Source organism: Euprymna scolopes, chromosome 10, assembly GCF_053919585.1.
Source record: "Euprymna scolopes isolate OS-2025 chromosome 10, ASM5391958v1, whole genome shotgun sequence".
Classification (NCBI taxonomy): domain Eukaryota; kingdom Metazoa; phylum Mollusca; class Cephalopoda; order Sepiida; family Sepiolidae; genus Euprymna; species Euprymna scolopes.
This window is the reverse complement of record NC_136491.1, coordinates 111,672,649-111,685,830: the sequence shown is the minus strand read 5'-3', so window position 1 is coordinate 111,685,830 and position 13,182 is coordinate 111,672,649. Positions and strand designations below refer to the sequence as shown.

At 32.7% G+C, this 13,182-nt stretch overlaps 1 protein-coding gene across 1 annotated transcript in view; it reads right to left on the bottom strand.

Moving 5' to 3' along the window:
- Window positions 1–5,633: 5,633 nt before the first annotated feature.
- LOC145286206 (ADP-ribosylation factor-like protein 6-interacting protein 1) overlaps window positions 5,634–13,182 on the bottom strand; it is a 141,218-nt gene continuing 133,669 nt past the window's right edge. Inside the window, exon 6 of the mRNA XM_080135005.1 lies at window positions 5,634–6,548. Within this exon, the coding sequence (XP_079991131.1) occupies window positions 6,427–6,548 (122 nt within the window). The 3' untranslated portion in view covers window positions 5,634–6,426. The remainder of the gene's footprint in view (window positions 6,549–13,182) is intronic.

Sequence of the window (13,182 nt, the reverse complement as noted above, 5' to 3'; positions counted from 1 at the left end):
TCTGTAGGAAAAAATATTCTCAAAATACTAGACAAACTTGTCAGAACAAGTGATTTCAGTCTTACGTAATGCAGCAGCCTTAAGATGATAGCTTTGTACCATATAACCATAAGAAGCAATGCATAATTTGTAGAACTTTACAGACTTTATATGCCCCCCCTCCCCAATTTTTGGTTGGAAAGTAAAATGAATATGCAATATTAACCCTTTATTACCTGAATTATAAAGTAGATGATTAAAAAAATATTTGTTAATTTGTGATAGCAGAATACTAAATGCAAGCAATGGACAGTTGCAATCTGGAGATATCTGGCATCTACCCAGATACTGAACTAATACGTACAAAACGTATTTGAATCAATTCCCACTTTATGCCGTTATATTCATTTATTTATGACTGAACAAATTAGTTCAACCAATTCAGAAAGGGTTTAAGTAAAAGCAACATTTTTCATAAATTCACATTATTCAAATTTCAATTTATTAATAATTTGAAATAAAGAAAACCGATATTTAGTTTTCAAGATTATTTTTTAAACCACAACGGAGTACTACTACTACTACTACTACTACTATGCCTAAGGAGGTGTCTCTCAAGAGTACTCTTAAAGTACAAAACTGACTTCACAATCTAGTGGGGAGGGATGATTTTTACAGTCCATTTCTCACAGAAGAGATAATGTTAGTCTTTTTCCACTCTCCTCATTTTAATGAAAAGTGCTCAGCTGAGCCTCAATCTCATCTTTGTAAGCTATGCTTAATAAGAACTTGTCTTATCAGAACTGCAAAGTGCCTAACATAAAATGGAATTAGCATGGACAAAGTTTATTTCCAAGAACTTTCTACCTATGAAATGTGTTGCCACAGGATTGCTATCCATAAAACTACAACACTCATTTTATGTCAACAACTACGAGTCATAAATTGTCCTCATCAGTAATCAAGTTTTGTTCATTCCATTCATCATTTTCAATCATTTTATTTTATTAAAAAAAAAAAAAAAAAAAATGTAAAATTAAATTTTTCTCTAAACGTTTCTCGCAAAAAAATGCCAGGGAGATAAAAACAGTAACAAATCAACATTGCAAACCAATAAAACAAGCAAATAAAAAGAAAATAATAAAAGCAAAAACATGAGAAATGTAAGAGCAAAAAAGTTATAAAAATGCAAAAACAAAGAATATTTTTTTTAATATTGCAGGAATAAAAAAAATAAATAAAAATAAAAACTACAAAAACAACCAAAGCCAGAAAATATTTATTGTAGAGAATTAAATTTTATTTCTATCATTCATTAAATTTTATTCAATCCATGAGACAAAATTGTTAAAAATTCTTTTTTTTTTTTTTAATTTTAAGTATCTTTAAGAAAAAAAATATAAACATTGGCGAATAAATCTGTAATCTCCCATTATGTTTAAAATATTTCCAACCTTCCTGTGGACGAGGGAGTGCTCATGTCAGATGTGCATAATACAGTTCAGTTGCTTTTTTATTTTGCTTTCTTTTTTTTTTTTTTTGCTTTTTTAAAAATATTTTTAAATTAAAAAGTTTTAATTATTGATTGAGAGTTATTAATCACGTCATATGGAGCAGTCTTATATTCACTCTGATCATATAGTACACAATCAACATTTTTATACATCAATGACATAATAATTCTATCTATCAAGCTAATGACAAACCAAATGCCTTCACTTGGGGAAGGAGAGAGTAAAAAAAAAAAAAAAAGAAAAAAAAAAAGATTTCTTCATCCCAAGAACTAGTGCCACAATAGCACACGACTATGAAAATAAACACCCTGCCCATTTCATTCGAGAGTAGCGTGTCCAAAGGTAAGCAGACGCCTTTGCAACCCCATTTAAACATGGATGCTATTGATATAATAAATTGTTTTGGCTGTGAGCGACTTGCACAGGAATTATCTGGTTTATTTGCCAAATAAATAACTGACACAAAACACTGGTAACGGTCAAAAATGAATTGACGGACAACATCTGACCTGGATCCAATGATATTAAACGTTAACCACATTTTCTGATATGATCATTTAAATTATCTTTAGTAGAGAACAGCACTTATGAGAAAATGGACATCATAATTTACTCTTTAAGATCTTCAGGAGATGGGATTGTAGATTTCAGAGTGGCTACAGAGATTCTTTTTAAGATTTGTGCTTATCATGGTTATTATTCATGGTGGATTAAGCCTATTCCTAAACAATTCAACACAAGCCCAATATCACTGCAGACCCTGCTGAAGGACATGATATTAAACTTCATCTTTCAGAATAGCAATCCATTTATAGAGACCATAGATATTAGAGTCTGACAAGAGTTTAAAAAAAAAAATATTTTGTCATCTGAAACCCTGTCTTTTTAAGAGGGATGAGGCTTCAGAACTATCAGGTGACAACATTGAAATTGCACGTTGCTGTACTTCTGACAAGATTTTCACTATGATCGAAACTAACTCCATTCCAATCTACAAAAGTCGTTTTGATTTTAAAGCTTTATAAAAAAAAAAAAAAAAAAAAAAAAAAAGAAGAAAGAAATTAGAGACACAGGATGACATTCTAAAACTGGTTTTTGTGATCATATATCACCACCCACTCATCTTAATTTTTTTTTCTCTCTCACAGGACGGAAGAGTAATAAAAAAATCCCAATTAAATTATGAATTTTCATCTCTGATGGATTTACAGGGAGCTAGTTGTTCGATATAGAATTGATCGCCATAACATTTAAATAAAAAATACCTTCAACGGCCTAGCGGAGAAGTTCTACCTACTAAAGAAATGGCCAGATCATCTGGCCATCTATGGAGGGTAATGTCACCTCAAAATCTTTTGGTAATTTTGAAATATTTTAATTTTTTCAATTTACAAACTGGCAGACATATTTTAAGGTTTTCCGGATCAAAACCTGGTTCCTCAAAAAGAATTGATACACAACAATTTTTAATTTTCATCCCACCCTCACTCCAAATCGGAATTAAATAAATACGACAGGCATTGGTGGAGAGATGATTCAGCATTCTCTTTTCTTTCATGTACATCATTTCTACCATAATATACTTAGATTTTTTTTTTATAAAGTTTTTCAATTATTTTTCAACCAAACATGAATATAAATATTAACAAAAAAGAAAAAAAAAAATGGTTAATAGTGAAAGCAACATCTTAAAATCAGAGGAATTTCTGATCGATACAAAACAGGAGTATCAGCAATAAATAATAGGAGTAAACTGAGTATTAAATCTTCATGATTAAGAAAAACAAGAATAGCAATGATGATGATCATGATGAAAATGGCAGAAACAATGGCAGCAACAGGAATAAAGTTAAAAAAAAATTTACATAAACTAGTAAAAAACCTAACCATTTTGTTCTGTCACTATTTTTCAGAACCCGTCTTCCTATCACAACTGCAAAAAACTTTGCTTTCTTCCATATGCCTAACATCAAATGGAATTTTCATGAACAGAACTTCAGTCTTTAGTGGAACATGTCACAAGATTGCTTCTATGCTGGTTACAACCTGGGCATCTTCAAATCCAAGGTCATAAACAGTTCACATAAAATTTTGTTCATTCTATTCATTATTTTCAATTCCCTCATAATATTTATCATCATTCAAATGATAATCTTGCCATCTTATTAATCCTTATCCCCAACTGGCTCATAACTTTTAACAAGTGGCAACTTGGTATTAAGTGAAAAAAAAAAAAAAAAAAAAAAAAAAATTAAGCTGGATAAAATTTTTTCTTTTTACCCAGCTTAAATTTTTTTTTTTTTTTTGGAAAAACAACCATAGTTGTACAAACAAGATTAGACATCTGAATATTAAGATCGAACATCAGATTGCTAAGTCTCAAATGTTTGAATCACAATATTCAAATATCCTCAAAACTGTAATATCCAAGTAAAAGATTGAGAAACTGAGCATATATAAAATAAAAAAATGGCGGATCTACATACCAAAACCATTCTGTTTTTTAGTATGATATCTGCTTCAAGCCGAGACTTGAAATCCAACTGTTTGATCAGCAGTCGGAAATGCTTACTTTTACACTAAAAATGAAGTCAAGGCAATTGCAATCTTTATATTGGTTTACATTTGCTTTACTGACTGCCTAAAAAGCTCAATTTTTTTACAAAGAGCAACTCTTTACAATAAGTGGTAACAATTAACTATCACTACAGAGCTCGACTCACAAGCGGAGAGAAAATGTAGTCATCTACACACACACACTTTCATTGCCCATCTCTATTCTTATGGTCTTAGGACTAAACATCAGGTTTTAAAAACAACATTTTGAAATAAGTCCCTTTTAAACAGTTATCTTTTGTTTATATATATTTTATACAATAAAAAGATCTAGAATATTTTGGAAATTTTTCTGTAATTAAGTTGCCATTATTTTGGAGATCAGTTTTCAATCTTGTTTGTTTTTTTTGTTTTTTTTTGTTTTTTTGAAAAAAGAATCGCTGGAAACGTTTTAGACCAAATGACAGGTCCTTAAAATTACGATAAAATTGAATAAGACATTTTTGGTGCTTCTTGCGATATAATCCCCAGTAACTACAATTCTAATTTGATGTTATACACACTTCATTATGAAAATTAAAAGTAATATTTCAATAGTTTTTTTTTTTTCTTTTTTTTTTACTTAAGCCTGTCAAATTTGTATATTATGATTGCCATTTTAAATGTTTACATGAGCGAAAGACAAATTTAAGTAATGTTACTAGACCTCTATTGAGGCACAGGTCGCCTCATAAAGAATCAACTTCTTCGCCTTTGATTTGATGGATGACATCAATTTGTGACATCATCCACTATGCATGATTATCTCCACATGTTTTAATGGATGAAGTTATCTTTTGTAACGTCATCCAGTGTACATGGGGACAAACAAACATGATAAAGATTCACAGTTTTGGTTGGAAATAGATTTTAAAGGTAAGATAAGTTGGCCAGATTAAAAATCATGGTTAAGTCGTCAAATGTATCATAACCTACAAAAATTTGAAAATTTAAAATAAAAAAAACAAACTATTTGTTTTCTCTAAAAACAAGATTACTTTTCAAAACAACAAAGCCTACATAGCATAAAATCAGAATTATTTTACTGAGGACTATCAGCTCAAGAAGCAACTATATTGTTTCCCAAAAAAAATATGGAAGACATATGAAGTTGAATAGTAACAAAACTAAGTATAACAATCTGAAAATTGCGGTAAAAAAAAAAATTTTAAAGAATTTTTTAAGTTTGAAAAAGAAGGAAAGAATGTTTGATTGTGCAAAAATTGTTAGGAAATCTCCATAATTTTTTTTTTTTTTTTTTTAATTTTATAAATTTTTTGATCCTCCTTGGGTGACAATATGATGCGAGACTAAGTATCACGGCTTGTTTTTAGTTTTATTCAAGAAGGATCAGGAAATGGTAAATTAACAAAGCGTCATAAAAACATTTAAACATAAAAGGAAAAGAAATGAAAGAAAAAAGAAAAGGAGAAAAATAAAAGAAAAAAGAGATGAAAGAAAAAGAGAATGGGGGGGAAAAAAAAAAAGAAAAATAGAAGAGAAAAAGGAAAAAAAGAAAAATAGAAGAGAAAAAGGAAAAAAAAGTTTTTATTTTTATTTTGAATGCATTGAGAGATATCTATAAGCGGTTTCCATTGGTAAGCTGGCCAAACATACTTAAGTTTGAAATATCATTCCCATCACTAACTATGCAGATTGAACAAATGCCTTCAATTATTTCAAACATGTAAAGATTGTCAGTCAGTTATACTTTTTGTTTTTAATAACATTTTTAGATTGGTCTACGATTGTTAACAGGTTCGTCATGCTTAACTATGAGATGGGATGGGATTTTCTGCTGCTAAATGAGCAGATTGAATGGATGCATCTTAATATCTGTTAATTATTTTTAAAACTTAACAAAATATAAAAAGAATTTTTTTTAGAAAAATAAAGACGGATTAAGAAAGCTAGAAAGGTTAAATACAAAGACAGGAGAGAAAGTAGAGAGAGAAAGAATGATATTTTAAGAGAGGAAGGGAGAGTTGAAAAAAAAAGAAAAAAGATAGATGTATATAGAGAAAGAGGGTGTTTGTTACCAAGTTTTGATACAACAATGAAAGCTCACTCAAGATGCGATTAAAAAAAATGTGAGTAGGGGGTTGATTTGGGTTATGGGTTACATTTATGATACGTGAGGAGTGTTGTTCAAGAAAAGGAGCTGTAGTGGGAGATGAAATTAGGAAGACATTGGTCATTTAACTGAACATGGTTAATTGGGAAGGTGTCACATAGCGTCAACCCACCACTCCCTTGGCACTGGACATCAGCTTGCTTTCCCACCTTGGAGACTGAAAAAAAATAAAAACAAGCAGGTGGGCAAGGTTTGAGTACCGCTTTAGGTCTTCTTCGCTTTCTGCTTGCCAAGTATAAGCCTCTTCAATACAAGCCAGGTGCCTCGGAAATATCTCTCTATAATCTGGTGCCTACGCAATCCAGGCAAAATAAGCAAAAAGTTTGCTGAAGAAAAAAATAAAAAAATAAAAAAATTTAATAAATAAAAAAGCAGAACAATTATTTTGTAATTTTTTTAACTATAATTTCGCACAAAAAAAAAAAAAAAAAAATTTCAACTAAAGATTTTTCTGTATTTAGTACAGTACAGGGCACAAATGAAAACCACATTCGAAGTAAAAAATGCCTTAATATGTTTATGTATCAAGCAAAAATACAATTCCTCACCAAAAATTACGAAACATTATTGAGTAAAATTTTAATTAAAGTAAAAATCAGTTTTCATATTTTGCTGATTCGCCACTTACTATTATTTGGTTAAATAATAGACGGACTTATCTCCCCTTGATTTGCAGGTTTCCCCTCTTATTAATGGCAGATTGGTAAAATACAATAAAACTAATTTTTATTTTTAACTAGCGAGGGGTACCCGGCGTTGCCCAGGTGTTTTTCGGGGTATGTGAAAAAACCCCGAAAATGTGAAAAAAAAAAAAAAAAAAAAAAAAAAAAGAAAAAAAAAAGAAAAAAAAAAAAGAAAAAAAAAAAAAGAAAAAAAAAAAAAAAGAAAAAAAAAAAAGAAAAAAAAAACAGGTGCCCGTGAAAAAAAAAAAAAAAAACGAAGCCTTCACGACGTGTAGTTGGAAAATAGTAAAGTGTTAAAAAAAACAAAAAAAACAAAACAAAAACAGGTGCGTGTTTTTGATTGACGTGACGGCGATAGGCATTCAGCAGTAAGCATTTTGTGCGGGACAGTTTTGAATGAGGTGAATAAATCGGTTTGTTTGTTTTTAAAAACCCGCTCCCTGTTTATTAGGAGGAGCGAAATGAAAGCTACAGTCTGATATGACGAAGTCGACATTGAACAAACGTTACTTAGCTCTCTGGAGACAACTGGCTTTCGGCCTGTAATTAGAGTCGAGTTTCGCTTTTTTTATACCGAAAACCGAATGTAACACGTGCCGATGCGGGAAATGTCGAATAATTAACGTTTGAAAGTCAATAAAATTAAATAGACAGGCGAGTTCCGTGGGTAACTCTGAGATATTACAATTTATAGATGACATAAAAAGTTTTAAGAAGTTGTGAACCGAGCAAGCGCTTCTCTGAAAGTAGCCTTTTGTGGACATTGAGGAAAAGCGTACATACATACATACATTTTCGCTTATATATATATAGATTTTCCTAATTTCTGGTGTGGATAGCGATTTATGCCAGATATGTATGTACATCAAAGATTTTCTGTTAATTTGTTTTAAATTGCAATTTTCACATTTGCTTTTATCTGCATAGGCGTTGTTCTTTGTTTTCATGAATCTTAACCCCTTTTTCACAGGTAAATTTCTCTGGAAAAAATACTTCATTTTAAATCAAATTTAAAACAAAGAAAATAAATAAAAGTGAAACCTCCAAGTCGAAATTGCCAAAAGAAAAAAAAAAAAAAAAAAGCTACATCACCCTTGCTACCAGAAATATAAAATTCTGGAGGCAACTCTTGCATGTCAAAATGATGCAGCAAGCTATAAAAATCATAAAATATCACATTGCTAGTATATTTTGTAGCATAAGTATTACCCTCACCCCCTAATAAATATGAGATTTTTTAAGGGGAATGGAGTTAAATAAGTAGAAATTCATTATTTCAGAAGTTAGATAAATATTAAAAATTGGTGAGTTCATTACTAATATAAATATTGGTTCAAGTGAATCAGACATCAGTAAATAGAATGTGTTTTAGGCACGGTCAAGAGAAAGTTATGATCAACCCTGCCAGGAAATAAGAATAAAGTTTATAAGAAAGGAAATGGTAAAAAGTAGTCAGAAATAACCTCAGACATACGATTGAGAGGATGGTGGTTGTCAATATCTGGGAGTCTTGAGTAGGAAGTTGGATTAACAACATAGGTTTCTGAAATAACATCTTATTTAAATTTTTTTTTTTTTTTTTTTTTTTTTTTTAATAATTGTTGTTTATTGAGGATTAAGTTTGTTTCTATGAGTGGAAAAAGTTTTCCTGCCTCCTACCTCGATTAACATAGTTCACCTAATCAAAGTAATATAAATTCACTTAGCATGGAAAATTTACTAACAGAAAGATGGGAAAATAATCCCATGAATATATAAAACTATATGAGAGAGGAAACTATACTGAACTTTTCAGAAAGAGAGACCTGAAAAGTGATTCTAAATTGATACTTAATATGTGCATGTTTCCCCCCCCCTTTGCTTTCAGAACCACTTAAGGAGGAAGACCTCATTAGTCATTGATGACAACCTTCCTACAAACAAAATGTCAGATTTGCAAACCTACATTTTCTTAAAGATAGGCTCTGTCTATTGCCCAGCTTGCATTCCTTTATCTAATAGCTGAATGCAAAGGTATCAAGAAAGGGAAACTCCAACAATATGATCAGCTCAACACTCTTTCCAATATCCTGCCTATCATTTGACACCTCTAAAGCACATGCACTAGATCATATTCCTGCTACAGTAATAAATGGAAAAAAAAAAAAAAAAAAAAATGATCAGAGTTGGCCAGTCTTCTCCAAACTATAATAAATGCCTTGCAAAATCTTAATTGAAAAATTGTACCAATTTTCACGGACTCTGGTGAAAGAAGTTACATTTCAGTCTTTGTTAGAAATCTTTGAATCATTAATTGAATGATAGTTTACCATCTTGAAAACATTCAGCTTCTTTAACAGTATAGATTTAGCCAATCCTGTCTCAATAGGAATATCCTTATGGTCATCTCTGAACATATATACTGCACACTGGATATGTAAGGTGAAGTTAGGGCAATAGCGCTTGATACATCTAAGGCCTTTGATAACATCTGGCATAAACATCTTAGGAAAATCAACTTGATCATACATCCAATCAACACCACATCAATGCTAGTGCACCTCAGAGGTAGATACTTGGAGCTATATTATTCCAGATCTTCATAAACAACCTCCTTGATGCAATTGTGCATTTGCTGATGGCACCAAGTTCTATATCAGATAGGAAGGCAAATTGAATAGCCACATATGCAAAACAAAGACCGAATCCTTGGGCAATAACCTCCAATTTGAAGTAGAATGAGGGCAAAAACGGATGGTTAAATTTATGCTACCAAGACAAAGCTCTTTTTCTTTAACAACTATAAAAAACCTTATCAACTACTGATTGCTGTGGTCAACAGCATCTTACCCAAATCTGTTTGGACCCCTCAGCCTGAAATTCATAGGCAACATATAGAATAAATCCATAGAAGATGCTGCCAAGTTTGCTGTAAAGAAGGTAGGTTCTTTCTACTGGGCTAAAAACTTTCTCACATCTGCCAGTATCTTATACAAAGGGTGTTCCAAAAGTAATGCCTTTTTTTTTTTTTTTCCTAAATGGATCGGAGGGGATTGCAAATTGCATTATTATAAGTGAAATTATGCATTCATGACCTGAAAGTTTCATCTCTCTGTTGTAGATATTGACGGTGTGAGATTAATAAAGTAACCTATCATAGACGTGTGTCAGAAGCAGAAATGTGTTATTGAATTCCTGACAAGTGTATTGGGATTGTTGTTACTATGTATAAAAATAAACTCTGGAGGAAAAAAAGAAAAAGATAGCTTATTTTAATGGTACCACATCTTTGTAGTTCAATTTTTTTTTTTTTTTTTTTTTTTTTTTTTTTGGCCCCCTCCGACAAAAGGAGGGTGGACCTGTAAATTCACCTTTGTCCGTTCGTCTGTCCGCACTTTTCTCAATAACTACGCCTTGGAATCTTTGGAAATTTTGCACAAACATTAAACATGATAAGAGTAAGAAAGTAACAGAATGGATTTTCTGGGAAAACTCCAGTTGCCCCCCTAGGGGTGCCTTTTGGGTTAAAAATGGCTAAAATTGGCACTTTTGTGCTTATTAAAAAAAATTAATGCTTTGGATTTTTATAAAACTTTCTGAAAAGTTGTAACTAACTGATTTCTATATAAATTTTCTTTGTCTATACTTCGTGATAACTCTTGGCTATGCCCCAGGGTCTCTTTTAGGGCTAATAAAAACACTATTTTTAGAACTATTTTACCATATTTGTCCAACATTTTTAGTGTATGTCTATTCAGCAGTTTTGCATGGTGCTGAACTCAAATTTAAATGTTAAATCCACAAAATGTGTTCCAATGAACTTTTTTTTTTTTTTTTTTTTTACAAAGGCATCACCACATTATCAAGGCCCAGAGGCCACTCAAGGATAAGGGTTAAAGAGTGTACAGTAGAAATTGGACAATATAGTAATCATTAGTAATGAAAATTTGGTAAATTTGATAACTTATATGGAACGGCTCATCAAGAACTTATTTACTTTAGACTTGAACACAACCATATTGTAGTCAGCCGGAAAGCAGGAAAACGGAAGACAATTCCACAGGCGTGCAGTTCTAAGAAAGAAGCTTTGTTCATGGAATCTACGTTTAGGTTTAGGCACAGATAAAGAGTGGGGGGAATTATTGATAGTGTTTACAGCTAGACGAGTGTTTCTTGTGAAAGTTTGGCGAGGGGGGACCATAGATTTAAGCTCAGTCGAACACTTTCCATGAAAATAACGATACATCAGAGATAAACTCGCAACATCTCTTCTGTGAGATAGAGGTTGCAAGGAGGAGAAAAGGACATCTCCTACGAGGCTACGAAGTCTATTTTGAACTCTATCAAGGCAGGACAAGTCCTTTCTAGCAGCTCCTGCCTAGATGTGGCAACAGTATTCCATCCTTGGACGTACCTGGCTCTTATATAGATAGAGAATAGCATCAGCAGTGAGATATTTACCGGATCGATAGAAAGATCCCACCATTTTCCCAGCGGCCTTGGCAACAGATTTGATGTACGTGTTCCATTTAAGATCAGGAGTAATGGTCAAGCCAAGAAGCTTGTCAAAACTTGAGGCCTCTAGAAGACGAGAGCCATTCATTTCAATTGATGCCAAATGTGGATTAGAATGTTGATGATGTAAGGAGAGAAGCTTGGTTTTAGATGCATTAAAAGTAACCAGCCACTCCTTTCCCCATTGTACTACGTGCTCAAGATCAGAGGAGAGAGAATTGGAGAGAACTTGGTCGTTTACTGTCTTAGATGTGCTACCATAAATGGTAGTGTCGTCAGCATAAATGTCTACAAATGATGTAAGGATGTGATTTGGAAGATCATTAATGTAGATCAGGAAAAGAGTTGGGCCCAGGATGGACCCCTGAGGGACACCGGCATTAATACTGTGAGCTTCTGATTTTTGCCCCTCAACTACCACTCTTATGAACCTATCAGAAAGAAATGATTTAATAATTGAGAAGACTTTTCCAGCTATACCATAGCTCGCGATCTTATGAAGTAAACCTTTATGCCATACCCTATCAAAGGCCTTAGATATGTCAAGAGCAATTGCCCTAGAAAGACTGCCACCGTCGAGAGATTTGCTAATCCTATGTGATATAACTGTAAGCACATCTGCTGTAGATCTAGCAGAACGGAAACCATATTGAGTGTCACTAAGAAGGTTATTTTTGTTGAGATGGTTGATTACTTCTGTATTTAACACAGATTCTAGCAACTTACTCATGACGCACAGGAGACTTATTGGCCTGTACTGAGAGGGGGGTGAGCGATCACCTGAATTCTTAAATACAGGGCATACTGATGAGATTTTCCAGGGAGATGGGAAACTATTCTCCTTAAGACAACGTTTAAACAGTTTTGTAAGTATGGGCGCTAGTTCAGGTTGAAGTTTTTTGAGTACTATAATTGGAATACCGTCAGGGCCAGTTGCTTTACTGGAATCAAGGTTTTTGATAAGCTTGGCAACATCACGTACAGATATACGTATATCACATAGCGTATTTTCTGATACAGGAGGAAATATTGGGGGTTGGCGGCCTTGGTCGCAAAGGGTAGAATTAGCTGCAAAGTTCTTGACAAAGAGTTTAGCTTTGTCTGATGCTGACGAGATTACCTCAGGTCCATTGATAATAGTTGGGATGGAGCACACGCTTCTGTTCAGGATTCTGTTTGCTATTTGCCAAAACTGGTGGGAACCAAGCCGCTGCTCAGCTACTTTGGACTTAACAGATTGAGCATACAACTCTCTTGCGTTCCTTATTACTTTCTTACAATGGTTGCTGGCAGTCCTGAAAACGGCTTTAGTTTCCATACATCTATTACGTTTGAAGCAGTGGAAAAAGTGATTTCTGTGCGCAATGGCAGCGGCACATTCTGGAGAGAACCATGGCTGACTGTTAGGTTTTCCAGCTAGCAGAAAAATCGCACCCTTTCATACCAGAATATTTCCTAGATTAATAGTATTTTTCCTTTGAAACATTTGACTTTGGAATCTCCTCCAGCTCCTACCATATAGAAATTTAAATGTAATGTGAACAATCATGTAGCTATTTAACTCCCCACCCAGATTTCTCCCTAATAAATCTGATCCCCCATCACAGAAACCCTTTATGTCTCAGTGGTAATATGCCTTGTTTGGTGATAAAAAAAATTAATACAATAATAAAAGTAAATATCACCCCAGGTAGTAATATTTTTTAGTCTACAACTGAAGAGAAAAAGAGAGATAGATGTAATGAGCAGAAAGAAGCTAATTTTGGATTTTACGTTTTTTACT